The sequence below is a fragment of the Arvicola amphibius genome, chromosome 10 (genome assembly GCF_903992535.2).
Source record: "Arvicola amphibius chromosome 10, mArvAmp1.2, whole genome shotgun sequence".
NCBI lineage: Eukaryota > Metazoa > Chordata > Mammalia > Rodentia > Cricetidae > Arvicola > Arvicola amphibius.
In genome coordinates, this window is record NC_052056.1 from 107,948,045 (window position 1) to 107,974,002 (window position 25,958).

At 45.3% G+C, this 25,958-nt stretch overlaps 1 protein-coding gene across 5 annotated transcripts in view; it reads left to right on the top strand.

Moving 5' to 3' along the window:
• The window catches only part of Katnal1 (katanin catalytic subunit A1 like 1), a 57,312-nt gene extending 38,571 nt beyond the window's left edge, over positions 1-18,741 (top strand). For 4 of the 5 annotated variants that reach the window (XM_038345311.1, XM_038345310.1, XM_038345313.1 and 1 more), the window contains exons 10-11: positions 12,757-12,883; positions 15,274-18,741. In XM_038345311.1, the coding sequence (XP_038201239.1) occupies positions 12,757-12,883; positions 15,274-15,472 (326 nt within the window). In that variant the 3' untranslated portion in view covers positions 15,473-18,741. The remainder of the gene's footprint in view (positions 1-12,756; positions 12,884-15,273) is intronic. The other variant, XM_038345314.1, reaches the window with a different exon arrangement.
• The last annotated feature ends 7,217 nt before the right edge of the window (positions 18,742-25,958 follow it).

Consider the following 25,958-nt stretch of genomic DNA (forward strand, 5'->3'; position numbering starts at 1 on the left):
TATTTATCTCTGTATCACTGTCGCTTTGTTTGAAGGGCGCGGTGGCATTAGGAAGCCAAGCCGAGTGATGGAGGCAGAGGCCTTGTGAAGTCCTTTGCGTTTCAGAGAAACCTTTAGCCCAGAGCAGTATCTGTGCTAAGTTTGGTGGCACTTGGGTTCTTACTTCTAAAACTGCATTTCATAAACCCTGTTTTAAAAATTACGGTTTTTCTCTTGAGTGTTGAAATTTTCTTAAGTTGTTTTCATCTTTTTCCTTTGAGATGAATGTATACGTAGTGAGAGGTGTGTATGTCGAGTGTATTTTGACTGGATGAGTTCTCAGAAGTGTGTGGATCAGTGTAGTATCCTAGACAGGATGTGGGAACTTTCTGCCACCTCAGAAAGCTTCTGGGTGCCTCAGCAGTTCATCTAAATCTCTATTGCATAAGCGATTTGCCTGGTCCTCCATCATCACAGACCAGTTTTCTCCCCTTCTAAGCTTTGTGTAAACAGCACAGTGACAGCAGAGTTGGTGTCTGGTGACGCTCGCCCTGCAGAATGTCTTCCTCCATGCGATGATGTGACTGTGTGTTGATTCCCCTGCTGATGGGGATGGGAGTTGCTTCTAGTTTGGGGATATTACAAGTAGAGCTATATACCTTATAAATATTTTTATAGTTGATGTTGTTATGTCTTTAGCTAGTATGAATAGGATAGATTAGTCATAGGGGAGGTATGTGTTTAACTTTGAGTCTGATACTCTGTCCACTTCTAACAAGGCACCTGTACTTAACTTTATAAGAAATACTCGCTGTCTTCCTGAGTGGTTTACATGTTATATTGTCACCGTCACCATCAATAAATGGGAAGACCAACGCAGCAGCCTTGCCTATAGCTGCTGTTGTCAGTGTTTCCATTTTACTTGCTCTGGTTGGAGTGAGATGGCATCTCATTATGGTTAATCTGCGTTCCTCTGACGACTTCTATCTTGAGCACCTTTTCATGAACTTATGTAGTGTGTCCCTCAGCTTGTAATATTTAATATTTTATTAATGCTGTATATAAACTCTCTCTACTTACATTTTTATAATTATTCCTTCCAGTTTGTCGTTTAGTTTTCAATTTCCTTAATGTTCTGTCTTGATAGTCAGAGTATTTTAATTTGTAAAGACCTTTCCCCCAGGTTTTTTGTTTTGTTTTTTCCTTAGTAAGAGTTCCTGTATCTTAGGAAATATCTGCTTACCCCTAGGCTGTAAGACTTTGTTCTTCTGTTTACTTTTAGGAACTATATTTAGCTTTGTGATTTTCCTTGAATTAATTGTATGCATGGTAGTGGGGTGGGCTTTTATTTTTCCCATATGCATATTCAGTTCTAGTACCATTTGCTGAAAGGAATGTTCTCAATTCAATAAAAATTTTAAAACCTGGCATCTTGCAGAATATAGTCTCGATAGTAATGGAATTGGGTTAGGAACCAACAATGAGGTATCTAGACCATCTCCAAAATTTTGCTACTAAACAAGTTAGCTCTGAATAACAGAAGGGCCAAAGAAAATTGGAAAAATTAAAAATATTTTTATCTTGGTAGAAAAAAATGTCACACTAAATATTGTGATATGAAGCAAACATAGTGTTTTAAGGTCTGTAAATGTGTACATTAAAAAGACTTGAGCAGATACTATTTTAGCCTTTGAAACAAAAATCAGTCTCAGTATGTAGGGGAAATAAATTAGAAAAAATAAGTGAAATATGAAATAGACTATTAATAAGGAAATATTTGTTTTTTAAATTAATATAATAAAGGACAACAGAGATAAATTACCAATATTAGGAATGAAGGAGTCACTACTACAGCTCCTACAGACAGTAAAGGAAGATGAAGCATATAACTCTAGAGGACCTCAATTAAGTGAAAGTGGAGTCTCCCTAAATTTTCTTCATTGCATATTTCTGATCAGTGTAAACCATGGAAGTCATTGTGTATTAGATATTCATAGCTGGTAACATTTGCACTTAAAAAGGAAGGAAGGCCGCAACTCGGTCCTCTACCTCTCCTTTCAGAAAAGGAGAGAGTTAAACTCAAAGGATAAACTTTATCTGCACCACAGTCTAGTGAGCTGGACATTAGTGCCCCAGGCAGTTTCCCTGAATGCCAGAGTATTAGACACAGACACTTGCTCCACTTTCCTCTTTCCTCCCAGGGGAATCGCTGGACACTTTCTCCAGCCCTGAGGGGTGTGTAAGCTTTTATTCAAGGTGCCATAGGTTCTAGTGCAGGAGCAGCTGCTGAGATCTGTTCCTGGCAGCCCTCAGGCCAAGGTGTGCCGATTGGTCCTCTGTGCTTGGAGTCTGAGCCAGCAGAGTCAAGTCCCTTGGCAGTGCTATGGAAGCTGGAATGCGGGGCACATGCTTCCCTCTTCTCATTCCCTCCCCAGGGGAAGCTACTAGTTGGCCTTTTCCTGCTGGTCTCTAGGAGCCGTGTCAGCTTGGCGAAGAAGTGACTACAGAGCCAGGCAGCTTTTCTTACCCATTTCCACGAAGTTCACAGGATGAGCATACCTGCTTCTGTGACTTGCTAGGGGACTTCTGAGCCATGGTGAGGTTACACCATTGTCTTCCCACCGTCAGGAGGAACAGCATCAGGGGGACCGCCTATTCCCTGTGCTGCTGCTGCCACTCTGAGCCTCTTTTTTATGCGATGTCATCTGTCATTAATATCATGGTCCCATTGTGTGTTGAGGTATGTCCTTCCCTCTCTGGTTAATTCTTTGTTTTTAAAATCAGTTTTGCTGAGGAATAACTTAGATACAATAAACTTCGTCCATGTAAGAGTCTGAGCTCTGGAAGCTGTATAGCATCGTGAGACCACACACCAAGAAGCAAACATACCTTTTCCTCCTGAAGGGACCTCTGGAGAGTCCCTTGCCAGTCTGCCCTCTACACCTGAGCTGATTTGTTGTTTGTTTGTTTGTTTGATTGTGTGAACATGTCACAGACTGTTTCTCCACCCCCCATTGGATGTTACTGGACTGTTGTGAATGAGGCTGCTATGAGCAATGATGGTTGTTTGTGTGGCAGATGCTCCAGTTTCCCCTGCATCGATGTTGAGAAGTGACATGGTGACATATGTTTGGCTGTAGTAACTGGCTAGTCACTGACTTGCCTGTTGTTTTTAAGATGGTGCATTTTGGCTGTCACGTGGGGTTCCCCCTTTTTTATTCTGCATGTGTTTTGGACATCTTGGTCCTACTGTAACCATCACTGGGGTGCTATTCACTCCTTCTAACCCTTTTTCCTGATAGGCGTCATCTGTCTTTGTTCACTGACCCCTGCCTCTGCCATCTCTTTTCTGCTTTATATCTGTCCTGTGAATTTTCATTTTAGGTCTGCTTTGCAAATCTCTCATTTCCCGTTTTCAAATAGCTTCTGCTATTTTGCTGGGATTCTTCATTGGTGTATCGCTCACTTTTGCCTGGCTTTCTCTTTAGTTGTCAGAATCCGTTCCTACTTTGGCTGGGTGCTCTGTGTCTAGGAATAGAGTATAGCAGAAGTGATGCTAAGGACTTCCAAACCTAGCTCAGAAAAACGATAGTCTCTGCCTGACTTCCTCCCTGGAGGGCCAGCAGCTGTGACATGAGATTGCTCAGGCAGCCATGGGGAAGCCCACCTGGGAGCTGAAGACTTCTACTAACAGCTACCATCTCGCCAGTCATGGAAATGAGTTTCTTCTAGAATGACTGGGGTAGCCCTGGAGTACAATTTCATGAGATACTTTCTGCCTAGTTAGCTTCACCTGTCAACTTGACACAGCCTAGAGGTGCCTGAGAAGGGAGTCTTTATTTATTATTGATTTTATTGAGCTATATATTTTTCTTTACCCCTCCTTTCCTCCCCATTCTCCCATCATCCCCATGTTCCCAATTTACTCAGGAGATCTTGTCTTTTTCTACTTCCCATGTAGATTAGATCCATGTATGTCTCTTTTAGGGTCCTCTTTGTTGTTTATGTTTGATGTAGAAAGTCCTTCTGTATATATGTGTTGCTTTTATTGGTGCTTGCTAAATCCACATAAAACCTGAGAGAGTTTGAAAAGGAATTCTAGACACAAAAAAGCCCAGAGTTTAAAACAGCTTCTTGCTGTTTCCTGGTGGCATGCCACAGCTCCTTTAAGAGAGGTTTTCCTGATTCGGTGGTAGCAGAAAAAAAGCCATGTGGTTTTGAAACGGCAGTTTTCTGGGCTGTGCTGCCAGCTCAAACTTTGGCTCCTTCAGGAGTTGGAACATTTAAATGGGGTTTCTGGGCAGTGTGCTGCAAGTTACTTAGTGGCAGCATGGGCCAACTGGTTATCAGAGTCGAGGTGGTGAGGAGGCTTCCACCTGGCAGTCTCATGTAGTGAGGAGCTGCGGGCTGCATTCCCGCCCAGCTCCCGGCTGCCTGACTAGCTTATGCCCTGAAATAACAACACACAAACTGTATTCATTTAAACACTGCCTGGCCCATTAGTTCTAGCCTCTTACTCACATCTTGATTAACCCATATCTAATAATCTGTGTAGCACCACGATGTGGTGCCTTACCGGGAAGGTTCTAGCATACGTCCATCTTGGGCCAGAGCTTCATCGCATCTGTCTCAGAGAGGAGAGGCGTGGCATCTGACTGAGCCATCTACCTCACTTCCTTCTTCCTGTTCTGTCTACTCCACCCACCTAAGGGCTGGCCAAGGCAGTTTCTTTACTAACGAATGAAATCATCACAAACAGAAGACTCTCCCACATCAGTCTCAGAGGCAGTGAATGGACTTCTGCCATGTTTGACTGGGTGGAGCAAGCAGGCAGGGCCATGTTTACTCTAGCAATGCTGCAGTTTAGGTTTTTAAGAAGTGCTTAGCATTTTAAGAAGAGTTCATGGACAGAAGATAATTATAGATACATATACAATAAAGACAGATTCAGATAAAAAAAGACCTCTAAATTGTTGGATAAATGTACATAGACTTGGGAGAGAAAAGAAAAAGAATATAGACAGTTATAAAAAGAAATAAATGGTTTTAAAAAAGGTAAAGTCTTTAAAGAGTACAGACAGCCATAGATTAGCCTTGATTATGTATATTACTGTTTTTCTTTCAATTTTTTGACTATGAAGGAGCTAAATAACCAACATATATACTTTAAAGGTATCTTGTCTTCAAAATTTGGATCTAAGGATATGTTGCTTTGGAAAAGAGGTTCTGCTTTTGTTTCCATAGAAGATGAGAACCTGTGGATTAATTCTAGACTAATGTGGTTTGATGGACCAAGATCCCCCAAAAGGTTACCATGAACATCCCCCCAAAATTACTTTACCCAACAAAAAGCAGGAAGCAATTTGGAGAGAACTATGCCCAAATTCCCTAAAAGATTGTTTATAAATGTTTGTTTACATTTAAAGGGGGATATGCTATAGAAATTTGCATTGGTATGGATCTTGGTTTATTGATACAAATTTAAGGTCAATTTTTTATATATAAATATATACACACATATATATATATATACATACACATACACACATATACACACACACACACACATATATTCCTGCTCTTGATTAAGGTATTGTGTTTTACAGCTCATTTAAAAATGTAATGTATAATTAAGAAATATAGGTTAATAAAGAGTCATCTATAATAGTCAAGCTCGTAGTTGTGTTAGTTAGATTTTCTAGATGTACATAGATGTATTTCAGATGGATAGGCATTCTTCAAACCTTTTATAGACTACAGAATATGGCATTTAAAATGTTTAAAACTTAGAACTTTTTATGACATGAGACACATCTGTTCCTGGCAGCACCAAGCTACTTCAAGAGGAAGATGGGCATTGAAAAGGCTCCTCATGAAGTTTGTTAGCCATTTGGGCAAGAAACTGCTATTGCTTGGACTGCTTGATATTATGCTGTATAAACTGGATATGCAGGACCCACAGAGAAATGACTGCTGAAGTTACCTAAAGAAGGTGAAACAGTCTTTCAGGGTTCCTGCTTCATGAAAGAGTCTGCCAGATATTCTGCAGGACACATGAGAAAGTGACTGACAAATTACCATTATAGGCAGAACTGTCTTTGAAATTTCCTGCTTCATGAAAAGGTCTGCTGGATACTATGGGCCTGTAGGCTGAAGATGGATGCCCCAATGATACAGAAGAACTTTGGGTGACTGTCCAGGCAGCGAGATGTTTCCGTCAATTCTAGAGTTTTGGAATTTGCTTACAATGCACTTCCTGTTTACTTAGGTAATATTATATCCTTCTTGAGTCTTTGATTAAGTTGAAGAATAGATAGTTATAATTATAGTTCTTAGTTATGATAAAAGATAAAGTAGATGTAAATATTGTAACTGAAATTCTTGCTTGATACCTGTTTTGTTATATGTAATTTTTCTGTGTTAAAGTTAAAATCTTCCTTTTGTATATGTGTTGCTTTTATTAGTTAATAAATAAAGAAACTGGGTTGGCCTGATAGGGAAAACTAAAGTGAATGCTGGGAGAAAGAAGGCGAAGTCAGAGAGAACCCAAGTAGCCCTGTTGGAGACATATGCTGGAACTTTACCTGCTAAGCCACAGCCTCATGGTGATACACAGATTAATGGAGATGGGTTAATTTACAATATGAGTTGGCCAAAAATAACGCTTAAGCTATTGGCCAAACAGTATTGCAAATAATATAGTTTCTGTGTGATTATTTCGGGGCTGAGCAGCCACGAACAAACAAGCACCTCCTACAACATAGGTTCTCTGGAGTTATGAATTGTAGACTTGTTTTCTTTGCTTTATGTCTAAAAGCCACTTGTGAGTGAGTATATGTGATATTTGTCTTTCTGGGTCTGGGTTACCTCACTCAATATGATTTTTTTTCTGGATCCATCCATTTGCCCACAGATTTCAAGATGTCATTATTTTTTTTTTCTGCTGTGCAGTACTCCATTGTGTAAATGTACCTCATTTTCTTTATCTATTCTTCAGTTGAGGGGCATTTAGATTGTTTTCAGGTTATGGCTATGACAAATAATGCTGTTATGAACATAGTTGAGCACATGCCCCTGTGATATGATGAGCATCCTTTGGGTATATACCCAAAAGTGGTATTCCTGGGCCTTGAGGTAGGTTGTTCCCTAATTTTCTGAGAAATTGCCATACTGATTTCCAAAGTGGCTGTATCAGTTTGCACTACCACCAGCAATGAAGGAGTGTTCTCTTTACCTCACATCCTCTCCAGCGTAAGCTGTCATCAGTGTTTTTGATCTTGGCCATTCTGACAGGTGTAAGATGGAATCTCAGAGTTATTTTGATTTGCATTTGAGAAGGGAGTCTTAATGGATACCTACATCAGATTGGCCTGTGAGCATGTCCATGGGGAATTGTCTTACTAGTTGATGTGGATGGGGCAGTCTACTGTGGGTAGCACCATCCTATTCATTTGGACCTGAACTATATAGGAAAGCTAGCTGAGCAGGAGTCTGTGAGCCAGCAAGCAGCATCCTCCACCTTCTGCTCGACTTCCCTGGTTGGAGGTAATGCTGCATGGAGTGGCCAGCAGTCCTGCCTGCAGGTTCCTGCTTGAGTTCCTGCTCTGACTTCCCCCAGTGATGGATGTGCCAAGTAAACCCGTCCTCCTGATAAGTCACTTCGGCCAGAATATGTTATCACAGCAGCAGAAAGAAACCAGGACATCTTCTATTAGGGCTGGTCAGAGAGAAAGAACCTTTAGAGTACATCTCTCTGTCTGTGTGCTGGAGGCATGAAAGGAGAGAGAAGAGGAGACAGGAAGAGAGAGAGATACTGATGGACGGAGTAATTCCAGGCTATGGCTCATGTAACCACGGAGGCTGGCAGGTCACAGTGTGCAGGGTTAGCTGCCACGGTAGAGGCCCAGGAAGAGCTGATGTCACCGGCAGTTGCTGGCCTCCGGGTTCCCTTTTTCTGGGGGAGGCTCAGCCACATTGTGGGGCAGCTGGTCTGCTGTCCTCAAAGTCCACCAGTTTAAATACTGAGCTCCAGGATATAGTTGGACATAAAATTTGGGCACTGTGTTCCAGCCAAGTTGAATAAATGAATTAGCCAGCGAGACCCCAAGCCAGAACTCTCTAGATAAGCTTCTTCCAGATTCTGATTCTCAGAAACTGTGGGACTAAAACATTACTTTAAGCCTCTGAACTTTAATGTTTTCTCAGAAATAAACTGCTACTTCTCACTTAATTAACCCATGCTAGCTTTTACACCACCTGTTTCTATTGTCTGGTTTTTCTTGATTTATTTGCATTTTCTGTTTATTAATATGTCTAGTGATTTATATCATATGCTTTATATTCTAGGGAGTCTGGGTATTGCTTTCCTCTAAAGGGTAAAATTCAGAAAAACCTATCTTAAAATTCTTGGGTCTGGAAAGATAGCCAGTGGTTAAAAGCATTGGCTGCTTTTTGAGAGGGCCCAGCACCAACATGGCAGCTCACAGCCATTTGTAACTTGAGTCCCAGGGGCTCCAGTGCCATCTTCAGGCTATGCAGGCATGGCATACACAAGGGTGCATAGCCATACAGGCCGGCAAACGCCCATGCATGAAAACACTTGGCCTCGTGATTTTATCTAAGTTTATAGTTGTTTGCCACAGGAGGGCTGGTCTGGTATCAGTTACTTCTCTGTGCCTAGAAAGGGAAGCCTTGCCTATGGATTTTGAAACTGTAGTTCATAGCATATGACTTGATCACTCTTGTGGCCTGGCCTCCAGGCTATGTAATATAATTAATTGGTAGAATCTCAGCTTCAGGCTCTGCCTCGTGGCACCTTTGCTGGCTGGTACTCTCTGTTCTGCCACTTTGACAATCCCATGGCTTACAAGCATTGCTTTTTCATACAGTGGTGCTTAATTACTAGTTGAGCAGTGAAATGGTCTCAGCTACAGCAGCAGCTGAAGTGACTTCACTCGGAGACCCAGCCGTCCTGCGCCGTCACACCGCGTCACAGCTCTGCGCCGGTGACTCGAACACGTCTGTCCCAAAGGCCACAGGCTCATTTTCATCTCCAGAACACTATCTTCAGGGGAAGATTTCCAAGTTGTGCACTCTTCTCTCTCTCTCTCTCTCTCTCTCTCTCTCTCTCTCTCTCTCTTTCTCTCTTTCTCTCTCTCTTTGGAGAACTTCAAACAATGCCTGCTTGTTGTCTTCCCACTGTAACTACTCTTCTGTGTTGTACGTGTGAACAACTCAGGGCAGGCTCATTTATTAGCATTCTCGGTTTAGTCAATAGCTGGCAAGTCAAGTACTCTTGTCCCTACTTCTAGGAAAGAGACAGGACGTCCTCAGAACGCAGCAGCTCCACAGAGTCCTCGCTAGCACACTCTCTTCCTGACTGCTAACCACTGTCGTTCCTTTTATAGAAGTCATTTATTGTTTTTCCTTGTAATTTTATCCCTTAATGTATTTCCAAACAGCTTTATTTCTTTTGCAATTTTATATAAATTCATTCACAAAATGGTGTCTCTTTGCCTTGCTGCTTTTTCTCAGTGTGTTTTTAGAGACTCTGCGTTACCACATACAGATAGATGTAGTTATAGTTTTTTCCTGGTGCCATGTGGTGCTCTACCGTGTTTGGTTTTTTTAGGGGTGCTACTGCAAGCACCCAAACCTAGTTGCATCTAACAACAGAAATGTGCTGGTTCATAGCTGTGTAAGTCACAAAGTCCAGGCTGCAGGTGTAATGGACCTGGGTGTGGTGCAGGTGGAGCTCTCTCCGAGACGTCAGTGCTGGGATACAGAAAAGTGTCATCAGCCATGGGAGGATGGGGAAGAGGAAACTTTGCCTGCAGCCAGCTTCTGTGTGACAGAGAGATGGTTCTGGATGCAGGAAGAAGTGACAAAGGAGAGAGGAACATCCACACTCTCCTGGGCATAGGCAGAGGCCATCCAGAGCACAGGTGCCACCTTTCCTCCTTCCATTGATGGGCTGGTGTTCTGGTCAGTGTGCCTTTACCTTGAGGGGGATGAGAGACTAGGCGCATCTCAGTCAGATTAACCCTGAATGATGGTTCCAGACAAAATATTTTTCTAGAAATCAACCTGCTTATGTGCAGGGTGAGTGGAATCTGCCCAGAGGATAAGCCAGCCAGGAGGACAGACACAGGATGCCAGACCTTCTCATCCTGTCCTAGCCATGGGCCATCTGAAAACATGAGCCAAGGGAAAACAGTGCTCCCTTCTAAGGTGGCTGTCGGGTCTCTAGGAGAGGAGCGAAGCCACAGTCAACAGGAGCACAGAGCACAGGGGCTCTCCAGCAAGGCTGCTGTCACCTGAGCAAGTGAGGAGAAAGGGCTTTGATTCCTTAGAATCAAGGCTGTGTGGGCATCTTTCACTCTGAGGTCCCTCTCTTTGCCTAGTAGATGCCATCTTCCCCTGGTGTTAACACATGGCCTTCCTCCTGAATACGTGTATGTCCTAACCTTTTAATGAGAACATTGGTGATATTGGGTTAGGGCAGACTCATGTGACCTCATTGTATCTTTTTAAAAACCTCTGTCCCCAGATGCAGTCACATTCCAAAGGACTTGGAGTTAGGACTTCAGCATAAGAATAGTTGGGGACACGGTTTTTGTGATAATTAGAACTAATTATTCAAGCATTATCTTTTCCTGCACACCTTTGCTGTGTGTGGTGTGTGTGTGTGTCATGTGTTGCATGCATGTGGACCTGTGTGCGGGAGTGCTGTACACACGCTTCTGGAGACCAGAGATCAGTGTTGGGGTCCTCATCTCTCCCTCCTGTCTCCTACAAACCTGAGCTCACTGACTGAGTAGACTTGCTGGACAGTGAGCCTTCGGGACCTCAGTTCTGCCTCCTTTTTTCAGGACCCCAATTCTGCCCCCTCCTTCAGGACCCAGGTTCTGCCCCCTTCAGCACTCTGGTTCTTCCTCCTTTAGGATCCCAGTTCTGCCCCCTCCTTCAGGACCCCGGTTCTGCCTCCCAGTTCTGCCTCCTTTCCGGTACAGGAATTAAGGATTCCATGTGTTCACTTCCAGATTTTGATGTGTGCTAGGGATCCAAACTCAGGTCCTGAAGATTTAACGGCAAGTGGTTTACCTGCTGAACCATCTCTCCAGCCCCAGCGCTCCTCTTTAAAAAACATCTATCTTGAGAATTCTCCCTAAGATCGTAAACTGCTTTTCTAGTTCTTTTCTAAAATGCTTATAGTTTCCCATTTATTTTACTTGTAATGTATTGGCACTGATTTTTGTACATAGTATGAGGGGAAACTAGATCTCATTTTCCCTGAGGATAGACTTACATTTCCGTATTGCCTGACCCTGGAGTCTGATGTCCCCTTGCTCCTGTTTCTGTCCACTGATGTGTTTGTCTCCACAGCGTCCCACTGCGGAAACTGTGGCCTTGCAGGCCGTCTTATAAACTGTTAGCAGCGATTCTTCCCACCTTGCTGTTCCTCCAGAGCATCTCGGTGGTGCTTGGTTCTTCCCGTATGTATTCGCATTGTAGAATCTGCCACGAGATCCTGTAAACAGACCTCTTCAAACATTTGTGAGCATGCTTTCATGTTGTGAATTAGGGAAAGAATTGTGTCATGAAAGAGCCAATTCTTCTGCAAGGCAGCCAGTGCTCTAGACTGCTACCCCTCCCCTGCCGTGGTTTACTCAGCAGCACTTCTGGTGTTTGTCTGTCCTGGAGAGCTCAGGTCTTCAGTTCTCATAGCAGGCCTTGGATCTGTAAGGAGAATGAAGTCCCTGCAGTTCTCAGTGGCGGCATACAGAGGAGAATGCCTCTGCATTGTGCAGCAGATCCAGAATGCTGGGGGAACTGTCCGGAGCACTGGGGGACTGTCCGGAGCACTGTGGGGTGACTATCTGGAGCACGGTGGGGTGACTATCTGGAGCACGGTGGGGTGACTATCTGGAGCACGGTGGGGTGACTATCTGGAGCACGGTGGGGTGACTATCCAGAGCACTGTGGGGTGACTATCCGGAGCACTGGGGGACTATCCGGAGTGCTGGGGGGCTGTCTGGAGCGCTGGGGGACTATCCGGAGCAGCGCTGGGGGGCTGTCTGGAGTGCTGGGGGGCTGTCTGGAGCGCTGGGGGACTATCCGGAGCGCTGGGGGACTGTCTGGAGCGCTGGGGGACTGTCCGGAGCACTGTGGGGTGACTATCCGGAGTACTGTGGGGTGACTATCCGGAGCACTGTGGGGTGACTATCCGGAGCACGGTGGGGTGACTATCCGGAGCACTGGGGGACTATCCGGAGCACGGTGGGGTGACTATCTGGAGCACGGTGGGGTGACTATCCGGAGCACGGTGGGGTGACTATCCGGAGCACGGTGGGGTGACTATCCGGAGCACGGTGGGGTGACTATCCGGAGCACGGTGGGGTGACTATCCGGAGCACTGGGGGACTATCCGGAGCACTGTGGGGTGACTATCTGGAGCACGGTGGGGTGACTATCTGGAGCACGGTGGGGTGACTATCTGGAGCACGGTGGGGTGACTATCCGGAGCACTGGGGGACTATCCGGAGTGCTGGGGGACTATCCGGAGCAGTGGGGGACTATCCGGAGCGCTGCGGGACTGTCTGGAGCGCTGGGGGACTATCCGGAGCGCTGGGGGACTGTCTGGAGCTCTGGGGGACTATCCGGAGCACTGGGGACTCGCCATCTTTGTCTCTTTTTCATATTGCTCTCTTGGTCTGGATGTTGTATGGGATTCCTCAGTAAATGTAAACTTACACAAACCATTTTGTCTTCCAACAGCAAAAGGAAGAGCTGAGCTTCTGAAGATCAGCCTTCGGGAGGTGGAGCTGGATCCTGACATCCGTCTGGAGGACATCGCGGACAAGATGGAGGGCTATTCTGGCGCCGACATAACTAACGTCTGCAGGTGTGTCTTTGTGACCTGCGGCTGCGTCACTTTAGTGTTATAGGACAGCTAGTCTCTAGGTCAGTGGAATAGTCCCAGACAGAAGGCAGCAGCTCCTTCCCTTGAAGGCTTTCCCGCTGGTGCACTAGCTCCTTCTTTTCAACGAGCTTTACTTTCTTCTAATAAAAATATTACTTTGAAGCTATAATTACATCATTCTCCTTTTCTCTTCTTCCCCAGTGACTACCAAAATGTGAACTGTATAACAGTGGATATGCTGATAGGGAGGTGGCCAAGCTCAGGAGGCCTCAACCCTAGACAAGGAACTGTAGGCAAAGGAATGCTAAGAGCAGGAGAAATCGTCTTCCCCATGGTGCAGCCACCAATTAGTGCCAAATGGTCAGCCCTGAAAACCTGCATCCACCTAATACTATATAGGAGTTGTCCCCTTAACACATGCCTTCATTGGTTGTTAGACAAACAAGTACATAGTATGATGATTTTTGCTTTCTTCTGCTCTTGGTACCAGATCCTCTGTTGCCCACAGTATAAATTCATGGTCCTCCTGCCTCCGTCTTAGGAGTGCTAGGATTACAGACGCTCACTTAGGGTTTGGGATTTTCCCCCTTGTGGTACTGGGCACAACACAGGGTGTTGCACATGCTGGGCAAGTGCTCTCTACCGGTGAGCTCCAGCCCTGCTCCTCACTTAGACTTGATTATCCCGAGAACCGCTGTGTCTTACTTGGCAATAACAGCTGAGCAGCCTCTGGCTAGTTAACTCTAGGCTGGAGCCCAGCTATGCTGATGGAGGCAATGTTGTGTGCTTCATTGGGCAGATCTGGACCACATGCAGATGAATGAAGTTGACCGATTTCATTGGTGGAAGAAACACACGTTTTCTTTAGGGTTTCATAATTTTTAGACACATCACCCGATAAAGAGAATTTTTTGTTCTTATATGGAGAAGTCTGCGTAATTGGTCTCAGCAGCTTTCCCTGGAAGCGTTGGCGCCTGTTTTTCTCATGTTTTCTGCTAGTGTTTTTCTAGGTGTGTCTGAGTCCAAAGGCCCAACGCCCACTATAGTTTTCACAGTCTCTAGTAAAACCCTGGCAATCCTGGAGGTGTGGCTGGCTTGTCCTTCCAAGTAGGTCTTGATGAGAACTCAGCCGCTTCTTCTAAACCTCCTTTTTATTTATAGTTGGGCAAAGGGGCTGAATGAAGTCAGGAGAAGCCCGAGTTTCTACTGTTGGCTTCCCACAAACATCCCATGTAGGGAACTCTCTCCAGTATGTGGATGTGCTCATGCCCCGCCTTTCCCTCCTGCTGCTTGGGCTGGGGACTGACTCACACGGCTCAAATTATTTTCACATTAGCCATATGCTCATTCCAAGTACGCAGCTCTGGATTCCAAAATTGGACTTCCTCTTCCTAAGCTTCCTGGCTGTTTTTGAGGCACAGAGAATAAAGAGGACTGAGTGCTAGCCGAGTTTGCCCCAGGCTTCTGTGATAAATCTACCTCTTCCTATCGTGTGTGTGTGTGTGTGTGTGTGTGTGTGTGTGTGTGTGTGTGTGTGACTGTGTGTGTGCAGGGATGTGAATGTCTCCAGATATCTGTGCACATGTGTGTACATGCATATTGGAGGTCAGAGATCAGTCTTGGGCTTTGTTTCTCAGGCACTGGCCACCTGGTTTTCTGTGTATGGTACATATGGGTTGGTTTCTTTTTCTCTTTCTTTCTTTCTTTCTTTCTTTCTTTCTTTCTTTCTTTCTTTCTTTCTTTCTTTCTTTCTTTCTTTCTTTCTTTTCTTTCTCTCTCTCTCTCTCTCTCTCTCTCTCTCTCTCTCTCTCTTTCTTTCTTTCTTTTTGCAGGGTCTCACTGTGTATCTCTCACTGGCTATGTAAACCAGGCTAGCCCTAAACTCATAAAGGTCTGCCTGCTTCGGCCTCCTGGTTACTGGGACTAAATGTGTGCCCTACCACACCTGGCCTTCCCCTGTTTTTTTTTTTTTTTTTTTTTTTTTTTTTTTTTTTTTTTTGGTTTGTTTTTTGGGACAGAGTCTCTCAGTGGCCTGAGGTTTGCCAAGTAGGCTAGGCTAGCTAGCTAACAAGTCCTATGGAAATCTGTTTCCACCTCCCCAACCCTAAGATTACCAGCATGTGCCAATGTACCCAGCAATATACCTGGTCCTTTGTGCTTACATAGCCAGCACCATTCCAACCAAGCCACCTCCCCAGCTATGTATGAGCTTTTAACCTCTTCTGAAATTTCAGGATGAAGGGCAACTTTCTGAGTGGCATCGTAAGAGCACATATAAAATAGCCCTTGGCACGTTTGTCATAACTTTGTAATAGCTAGATGTGTCGAGAGCGCGTGCGGGTGCGGCTACTGACGGCTCTGCCTGGTTCCAGGGACGCGTCTCTGATGGCGATGAGGCGGCGCATCAGCGGCTTGAGTCCGGAAGAGATCAGGGCCCTGTCCAAGGAGGAGCTGCAGATGCCTGTCACCAGAGGGGACTTTGAGCTGGCGCTGAAGAAAATTGCCAAGTCTGTCTCCGCCGCGGACCTGGAGAAGTACGAGAAGTGGATGGTTGAATTTGGATCTGCGTGATTTTTGTCAGCTCTTTCATTTCTGGTATTTTTGCCTATAAAGTGTGAAGAAATTCCTTAAATTTAAAAAAAATCTGGAATTTTTCATCAGAGAAAATTTCACTTAAACGCCAAAGCAAAGCAAAATGTCTAGAGCCACAGAGAAAGGCGGTTGAGAAATGAGACGTTTGTAGAGTCTGCTGGCTTCGAGCTCACAAACCTCGTCCTCACGCCACAGAGCACGCAAGCCAGTGGGCCGGGCTGAGGGGTAGGACTGGGCTGGAGGGCCTCGCTTACAGAGCCTTGGCCAAATGTTCTTGCTTACTTGCATTCATTGTCTGTTTTCCCAGTTCTTTACTCTCTGATCATAAAAGACACATATGTGCACCGGGTGTGAGTGCGCGCTCACACACACACACACATACACACACACACACACACACACACACAGCGAAACTCAATTTCTGTCAAATTTATTAATTGTCATTTTGAGAATGATAGATAGTAAATTCTGAAAGAAATAATGCATTTTAAATCTGTAGAACTTAATACTGTTAGGATCTAATATGTAATTAGAATTTTTACTTCTCTGCCAGTTCTTCTTAGCTGCTGGCTTCTGTCTATCAAGGAATAGTCTGTGATCTATGGTTTTTCCCCTGGCATATAATCATTTTTTGCTAGTGCCTCTCCCACATCATTTGGGAAGATGGGACGAATCTTACTTCGTTAGCAGCACGTCTTCACCCTGTTGTCCAGAGTTCTCACTTTTCTTTCAATGTGCTCAAATCAATAGAGCGATTATTTCTTCTCACTTCCAACACTGCTTTTTTGTTGAGTTTGACTTTTATGCTTGAGATAAGTACTCTGAGTTCTAAACAAGTCTAGCCTCTAGGCTAATGCAAAACAAACATTTCTTTTTCTTTCATATACTAGTATTTTGCCAGTTTGTATGTCTGTTTACTACATGTGTTGCAGTTCCTGAGGAGGCCAGAAGAGGGCATTGGATCCCCTGGAATTGAAGTTACAGGCAGTTGTGAGTCACCATAAGGATGGTGGGAATAGAACCCAGGTCCTCTTCAAAAGCACTCAGTGCTCTTAATGGCTGAGCCATATCCCCAGCCCCACAAATAAAACCTCTTATGGTTCTCAGACAGCTTGTTTTGCAAACAGTATACTAACAGTGAACAATACTCAATAATTAGAAAGTTTTCCTTCTAAGACCCTGTGTATGCAATGGGATTAGAATAGGAATCCGACACGCTCATTAGACATGGAATTAGACAGTAGGAAGATCCCAGAAAGGGAGCTGCATGTTCTGGGTCCTCATGTTGATTCTCTATAATTAATTATGTCCATCCATTTGGATCATCAGGCAATCCATCCTTTCATATAAGCGTGTAAAAAGCATGTCTGTGATAACATCCTGAAATCTTGATTCTCAAGCCTACTATTTTAAAACTATGTACATCCTATAGGCATTTTCAAAATCTCTCACTGTGATGTGTACGTAAGACATTTGATCTCTTTTCCTTACTCAGACCTGTTGTGTTCCTTTCAGGTAATCTAAATCTGACTCTCCAAGCTCCTGGGTTCATCTCATTCCTAGAAAGTGTCCTCTTTCTTCTGAGACACACATTATGTATTTCAAATCGGAAGCCATGATCTTATCGTGATGGGACTAATTCTTGAAGAGTTAGGTTGAGAGACAGAGGAGCAAACGTGCGTTTACTTGTGTATCTGGAGGAAGGGTCTCACATGGTTGTCTGAGCCGGTCTTCCGCTCTTGGGCTCAGATGATCTTCCCTTTCAGCTTCCTGAGTAGCTGGGACTCCAGCCCCACCCCCGGGTTATTTATTTATTTATTTATTTATCTATTTATTTATTGGCTTGCGAATAGTTTTGTTTGTTTAATGTCATCTGAAAAGAATTTGTCTACAAAGAAGTGAGACACAAGGAAGCATTGGTTCAGCGCTGATGAATCCACACAGTTAGGACTGGGGAGTAGGCCACCTAAACATTTTTAAAAATTGGAACCTACAAACAAAATAATCTGATAAAATCTATTAACACTTCTGAAGAGTTATGCGACTCTTGGCTTTTTTCTTGAATGAGAGAACTCCAGCCAGTTGATCAAGGGTTCCTCATAGGCATGGAAGAAGAAAAGGTGATAGCCTGACTGGTCCCCGTGTTGGTCAAGTATGCTCCCCAGCCCACATATCATAGCATCTTACTGAAGCAGGCCTGTGACCGCATCGCCTGCAGGGAGATGGCAGTCGTCAGTAACCATGTCCTCTGTCCTCCAGCACCATCCCTTAGGGGAGCCTATGCACCAGCCCTTCAGCTGACTCTAGGAGCGTCACAGTGATTGTGAACCTGGGCTAAGCGCATAAGAAAGTGGCTGATGGGGCAAAAGAACTTTTTTTTTTATTAGTGACTCAGTCCAGTCAGTGTACTTCAAAAGGTGCAATGTGTTTTTTCATTTATCAATGAAGATAGAAACCCATCCCCAAATCAGCAAACGGCAAACACACACCCTTTCGGTCACAGTCACACACGTAGTGCGTCCTAGGAAGGGCAGGACAGCCTCCGTCCACTTTTCACGAGTCTCACCCAAGTCCGGATCCACTCAAGGGTGGAGAGAATCGGCAGCTTCCAAGGAGCATGTTATTAAACGAGGCATTTCTGCGTGCCTTCTTCAGAGCGCCAGGAAGGGACAGCCTTCCAATCCCGGGCCAGCTCTTCAGCAGTCCCTCAGTGGTAGCTTCTGTCTGGTCTTGGCAAGTTTCCCAATAGCAGAGGGGATATCTCTGAGATCAGTTTGGGTTCCAACAAGCATGTAAGGAGTCTTTGGACAGTCGGGAGCTATCTCAGGTCCCTGCTTTTCTTTCACATTTTCAAATGAGGATGGAGAAACCACTGGAAAACATACTAGAAAAATGTTTGTTTGTGGGTGACTCAGCGGTTGCAGTCTGTCAAATCCACTTGCCCTGCAGTATCAAAAAGTCCAAGAGCACATGGCTCTCCACCAGTCCTAACTGTGACTGCACAGCTGTTGAAACAGCTGGACCTGCTCCAGCGGAGACTTGTTTGTTGTATAAGCTATCAGGAGGCATGTTTTGTTATCAGTACCATCGCTGGCGACTACGCACTTAGCGTCTGTGCTGTGGAAATAGTTCTGTGTCCACTTTTAATATTTCAGATTAGATGTTGACCTCACCTTCTCCATCAGGGCATCGGCAGAACTCTTAGATAATTTATAAACATTTAAAATGAGCAGCTAGCCGGGCGGTGGTGGCGCACGCCTTTAATCCCAGCACTCGGGAGGCAGAGGCAGGCGGATCTCTGTGAGTTCGAGACCAGCCTGGTCTACAAGAGCTAGTTCCAGGACAGGCTCTAAAGCTGCAGAGAAACTCTGTCTCGAAAAACCAAAAAAAAAAAAAAAAAAAAAAAAAAAAAAAAAAAAATTAAATAAATAAAAAAATAAAATGAGCAGCTAAGGTGGAGGGCAAGGCAGGAGGATCACTAGGAAATGGAAAGACCCAATGTCCTCCAGCTCATGAATAGGTAGTGAAAATGCAGCACATCTGACTTCCGTGGCCCCAGGCACGCAAACATGCATGTAGTCTGAACCAGCCTGCGCAGCACAGCAAGGCCTTCTCTCCAAAAACAAACAGAAATAAATAACCCCACTCAATTCTCTAGCAAACCATCACCATCTAATAGTGTTGTTCACAAACAAACAAAAACAAAGAGACCTCTCTGTAACCCCGGGTCAGTAGGCCTTTTCTGGATTTTGCACTATTTCCCTTTGTATCAATCTAATTTTTCTTATTCCTTCATATGATTCCGCGCAGCCTTTGCGCATCCATCCCAGGGTAAGTGGTGTTTGCTGCAGCTGAGTTAGGTAGGAGAGTCAGGTGTCTCTACAGCCCTCCTGTCCCATTTTGCTGCCAATGGACAGCAAAGGCTTTGCATGGCTTAAACCCTTGGAAGGGTCTGGCACAGGCCCCTCCAGATGTCTCTCATCCCTGTCTTGGCCGCAGGAGACATTTGTTTGCTTCTCAGTTGTAAGGCAGAATGTGTTATCCCAGCAGAGGTGGTTGGTTCTGTCCTTTGAAAGCAGCAGCATTTGGGGCCACGGCACAGTGACTGGTGTGTATAGGGTTCCTTCACGGGAGTGATGGACAGTTCCTTCCTGGGCACACTGTGCTGGTCACTCTCTGTGTGCAGGATGGTGGACGGAGGCTGTGCAGCTTGCAAAGCTGCTTCAGACAGTGAAGCTCTGGCTGGACATTTTTTTCGGTAACTGTCACTCCTGCCTTCAGCACAGTTCAGCTCATGAATGGAGAGACACAGTATCTCTGTGTTTGGGGAAGAGAATATACAAAAAGGCTTTCCTCTCTCCTCTTTGGCCTTTGATTTGTTTTAAAATGAAAAGTTTTAACTAGTAGAAAGGAATTAAAGATCTATTGCCACCCATTTTTATTTTTCCATGCCACATGTAATTATGATAAGATGTGCCCATGCAATGTGTTTGCTGTAAATGTTTTGCTTCCATAATTCTTTTTTGAAAAAGAAAGTAAATTAATATTGATGAAATGCCCCAGACACATGGCTTGGAAGCTCCAGCTTGGAAACGCAGTGACATCACAGCCCTTTCAGCGGTGACCCAGACACACTGGGCTCTGACTTCTGTCATCAAAAATGCTCAGACACCGCAGGGCACCCTGCCATGGGCGCCGCAGGAGCACCTGCGTCACAGTTTCCTCAAAGAGCTGTTTAACCTCCGGACTGCTCAGAGAGTGGCGGGGGTGGGGCAGCACCCAGAAGAAGGCGGGCAGGCGCCCCGGGGGGGGGGGGCTCTAAAACCAGCAGCTGCCGGGGAGGTTCACGCAAGGCCAGCTCACAATGCTGCCCTTGCTCGTCTGTCTTCCCGTGTCGTGACTCTGTAGGGATCGGTGGTCTCCTTAGGTCTGAGGTATCTAAGGTCATGAGCCTTCCTTCCTTGGATGCATTGCAGGATCCCGAATCTGCCCAAGCGTAGACAAGCTGACCTCCTCTTCCTCATCCACTTGAGGTAGAGGTGAAGAGCTGGACAAGTCATTTGCACAGTGCGTCTGGCTTTGGCTTCCCTGCTGCTGTTCTTCAGTCCTTTTGTCCCATAATAATGCATTTCCACTGTTACGTTATGAAATACAGGTCACGCTGCAGTGTGCCCTGTGCTTTGGGGTAAAATGGTAGGTGGGACTTGGCCTTTTCCAAGCAAAGGTCATTTAACTCGGTATGAACAAAGAATCAGGAATATTCCATCTTTTTTGTATCTTTGTTTTGTTTCTGAATGTTTTGAATGTCTGCTATTAAATTTGTGGTGCACACAACATTTATGTGACTCTTCGAGTCGGTCACAACAGAAGCAGGAAGACACTGCCGAAGGACACGTCAGGATAGATACGAAACCTCCTGTGTTTACTTCTCATCTTCACTAATTATTTTGTAGGTTTTTTTTACTTTGTTTGAATTACTACATGTTTACTTATTTATAATTTTAATTTAGGCTTGTCATACTTATTTATTTAATTTTTGGATCGTTTGCTTTTGATAGATATTGTTTCTTAACATGAAACAGAGTAAAAAATTAAATCTATATGATAATATATTTTTGCATATTTACTTAATAGTAATTCTTTGAATTTTTTTATTAGTTTTTTTCCTCTGAAAGCTCGACTTTTGGTGATATTTCTCATTTCAGGTGCCTTGTTAATAAAACTATATTAAGATGATGCTACAATATTATTTTTGCTTTGCTTTTCTCGGGTCTTGAGAAAACTAAAAACAAAACCTAAAGCCTAAATATTGGCTTATCGGTAGTGGTATGGGATTGGTACGGTTGGCACCACATGGGGATTGAGGCAGGGATTTCTGCTAGGAACGGGCGGACACAAAGCCTGCTCCCTCCCCACCCCCCAGTGAGCCAAGCATGCTTGCCCTCGGGAGGGGAGCCAAGAGCTCAGTCTCCCCACTTAGTTTCCCCTCTCCCTGCAGGTCCGTTTTTCCAGGTACCATCTTCTCTGCTGCTCTGGCCTCCTCCTGTTAACTTTCAAATTTTACACTAGAATTTTAATTTTTAATTTTTTAAAATTATTATTTATTATTTTGAGGCAAGATCTCACCATGTAGTCATGGCTGTCCTGGAACCACAATGTAGACCAGGCTGGCCTTGAACTCACAGAGATCCTCCTGCCTCTGCCTCCCAAGTGCTGGGGTTAAAGGTGTGTGCCACATACCCAGTTTAACTTGAATTTTGTTTTTAAACACATTTTGCCATTTCTCCTCTGGCAAAGCCAGGTTCTCCAAATGACCCTTCTGTGAAGCCTAGAAGTTGCTTCTTGCCTTGAGGGACCGGCCTCTTTCTTTGAGTGTTTCTTATCCCATGGAGCAGATCCATACACAGCACGCGCTCTGCTAGCTTCTTAGACCTATGCAAATCCAAATCCACACGCCGATCTTAAACACCTGGAGCCCCGCAGTTCCCCTGTCCGCTCTCTGAGAACCTACGGACTTTAGGAAAACCCTCCTGCTCACAGGGCCGTGTGACTGGTGAGCACTCATTGTCCTCGGTGGCCACACTGTCGACACAGTGCCCATGGGACCCCTACGTGTCAGAATGGCTTGGAGGTGTGCCACTAAGATTTTGGTTCCAGTGTTTGTCATCCAGTATTTGAAACTAATTAATAAAAAGAGGTTTCTCAGTCGTCGTCTTTAAATGCTGTTTCCTCCACTTTCCGCATTGCTGTCTGCTATGTTTGTGTGTGAGCTGTGATGTCGGGATAAACGTTTAGAGAGCTGGCTGTCGATGGAGTCTCATGTGGCTTGCTGTGGATGGGACATGGGCTTCCTGGGGCTACAGGGACAGCATACCCCCCCTCAGCTGACAGTGACCTTTGTTCGGACTTTCCTCAGGAAGTCACATGTTGGCCACTTGAGATTTTGTTTTCTGTGTAATGTACTAATAAACTTAAGGTTGATGTAGTAATGTGTGTAGTTTTCCAATTAACTATTTTAATAAATATTTATGTGATACTGTTGCATAATGGACATTCTGTATGGTGAATTTTCTAGATCATGAGTCTTGTTTGATGACACCCCAAGAGCCATTTCCTGAATTATCGGACTTTAGTTTTTAGAGACCTTTTAGGAAAACAGGAGCAGATATGGTTCTTACAGGTTCCGTTCTCCCCCACCAATACCCCAGCTCTCCTTGACTAGCATGCTGCACTGGTGTGGTCCGTGTGCTCTGGCGTGGAAGTCCGTAGCTTGCAGTGGGCTTCGCTCTGCGTAGTGTTACGGATTTTGACAAGAGTTCAGTGCACGTACCTACCATAACTGTTTCATGGATAATCATTTCGCTGCCCCGAAAATCCCATGGGCCACCTCCCAGGCCCTCCAGCCATACTCCTGTCTCCGTGGTTTCGCCTTTTCCAGATCTCAGTCTAGTTGAACCAGAATGGGTAGCTTTTCAGACTTCTGTGCATCACCCGCGAATCAGTTGCACCTTTAACTTTTCTCAGTTTGTACCGAAAGATGTCTCAGGGACTTCTAACTCCTGCAATTATGAATAAAATGGCTGTAAATGATGCTTCATATTTACAGTGTTCACGTGTGGGGTTGTGTAAGGAGGTACTAAGTTCTTCAGCACCTTCGAGTGAATACCTCCAGCTGTGCTCCCTGAGCATCCTCAGAGAAGTTTCATACAAAATGACAGCGCTGTCTTCCTGTGTGGCCAAGGCCCTCTTGCATGTGTACCAGCAGAGAATGTGTGATTCCCCTTGCTCCAAACCCTTACCAGCAATTGGTGGTGGTGATTGTTTGAATTTCACCATTATGGTGAGTGTGTAATAGCTGCTTTAATTCACGTGTTCCCAATCACAACTGATGTTGAGCATCTCTTCGTATGCTCATTAATTTTAAAACTACTATTTTATTTTTATGTAGAGAGTTTTGTCTGCATTTCTGTATGTGTATTACATTCATACACTCCTGCAGAGGCCAGAAGAGGGTGTGGGATCCCCTGGAACTGGAGTTATAGACGGTTGTGAGCCACCATGTGGGTGCGAAGAATTGGAAACTAAGTCCGCTGGGAGAGCAACCAGGGCTCTTCACCGCTGAGCCATCCCTACAGCCCCCACCCAGTAATTTTAATGAGATTTAATTGGAGCCTAGACATAACACACTGTTGCTCTGGGTTCCTAAGTGAGAGATTTAATGTTTTTCATTTCTTCATGGTATAGAATTATGGGCTCCAAACACCCCTTTGACTTTGGTTTTCCAAATACTGCTACCGCTCTGTAGCACATGAGTGGCCTCTCTTCCTCCGCTGAGAAGCATGGCAGATGAGTACAAGCTGTCTGGGGACAGGGAAGAGGGGAGTTCTGGTGTCTGAGGTGTGTTGTCTCTCTTCCCTGGATTCTCTATGATTCTTCCTAGTGGTTCCTGTTTATCCTGACAGGATCTGCCGGCACCTAGGAGGAATGGTGGAGATTGAGGTTAGCCTCTGGGGATGTCTTATCTTAACTGTGGGCTGGCCCCTTCCCTGGCTGGGAGCCTGGGTTCCCACAGGTGGACCGAGCCAGTGGCAAGCATGCACTAGCAGGCAGGCTTCTCTCCCTGCGTTCTCTCTGCGTTCTGGTTGCGGATACCATGTGACCCATTGCATGGCGTTCCTGCCACCTCGATTCGTCCCTGTGAAGGACTGACTGCACTTTGAGCTGTAAGCCGGAATCAACCTTTCTCCTTTAAGTGGCTTTTGTCAGGATTTTTATCGAAGCTCCAGAAGAGAAACTAAGACACTTGGTTCCCAGAAGAGCTCTGGGGAGACCAAGCGTGAAGCTGGGGTTTGCCCGCAGCTACATTGCTGCACACTGGGTCTTATTTGCAGCTTGGAAGGTACCTGGAAGCAGTTCGGTTTACTTCCTGTGACCACAAGTGACGTTTTGTCCTTCTGGCAAGTGATACCAAACTAGAAGAGGCCAGGGAGGGCCAGCTTGTCCCACTCCGCCCCATAAGCCGTTTGACCTTTGTCCAGGGCTGAGGGCCAGAGCATCCTGGAGCGGTGAGGTAGATTGGGAGCAGAGTGGTGTTCACTGCTGGGGTTTCCCCAGGGAAACCAGGAGTTAATCAAGAAACCGAGAAAGCTGAGCGTGGCCTGGTCCTCTCTCTCCCCCTACATCCTCTACTTCCTTTCCAGTGAACAGACAGAGGAACGGGGATCCCCTGTCTCCCCTGTCTGGCTCCAGCTCTCACACCTCACAGCCCTTGCTCCTACCGCACCCCACACAGGTGGGAAAGGAGGCAATCGTACCTCTCCCAATATTACCTTCTGTGGATGTGCCGAGCGGCTCATCATCACTCAGAGCTGAAGTGAGGAGCCAGTGACGGCGCAAACATCTCTCTCTGAACTGAAAAGCTGGCCAGAGATTTTAAGTGATCTTCTGATCTAGGGACCGATGTGTGCGCGCTTCTCACCGTGAAGCGGTCTGCCAAAGGTGGAAAGCAAGGCAGCAAGTCAGAGAGCAAAGTGCGTGCTATATGCACAGCTCGAGTATTCCTTGTCCCATGTGCTGGGGCCGGAAGTGCTTAAGAGTCTGGCCACTTTGAGACTTAGGAATATTTGTGTATATCTTAGGTCTGGGACTACAGTCTAAACCCAGATCCTATGTTTTGTATGTATTTTATGGATGAAGGCTGAGGGTAATCTTGCAACTTACAGTCCTTTTACTATACCTTTGTTTAAGCCGTGCCCTGTCACGAGGCTTGATGTAGTGGGCTCCGCTTGGGGCATCTTGTCTAGCATTCTGATTCCGGAGCATTTTGGATTGGGGTTGTCCCGCTAATTCACTCAGGTTGACAATAGTTAAGAAATACACGACACTGGCCTTGAAGACTCGAAGATGCCATTTGCAGTACTGAGTCTCTTCGAGACACGTTTATTGTCATCAGATTTCTGCTCAGCCTCCTGCAGACGAGGAGGCTGTAGGGCAACCTGCTGAAGGTACATGGCGCTCATGCAGGAGGATTGGAACCTAGCCTAGCTCAGGTTAGGCTCTGGATTACTCCGAGCAAAGCCAAATATACCCAGTAGGTACTCGCCAAGTTTGCCCTGTTTTCTGAGATTCTTAACCACTCACCTTCCCCTACCGGCAGGGCTCTTTGACCAGGACATTTTTTAGAAGACTGTCTTAACACATCCTGTTGCTTTTCATGTTAGGGATGGGTGTGTGTGTGTGTGTGTGGTTGTGTATGTGTGGTTGTGTGTGTGTGTGTATGTGCATGTGTGTGAAGCAGGAGCTCCAGGATCGTGAGATGTGAATGCACCTGAGGCTGTTGCTGCCACTCGCTGTGTCCGAGTGCAGGTGGATGTTTCTTGTTTTTTTTTTTTTTTTTTTTTTTTTTTTGTGCAAGGCTTTATGGAATAAACTAAGCCTCCTGAGAGTTTCAAAGAATGCATTTGGA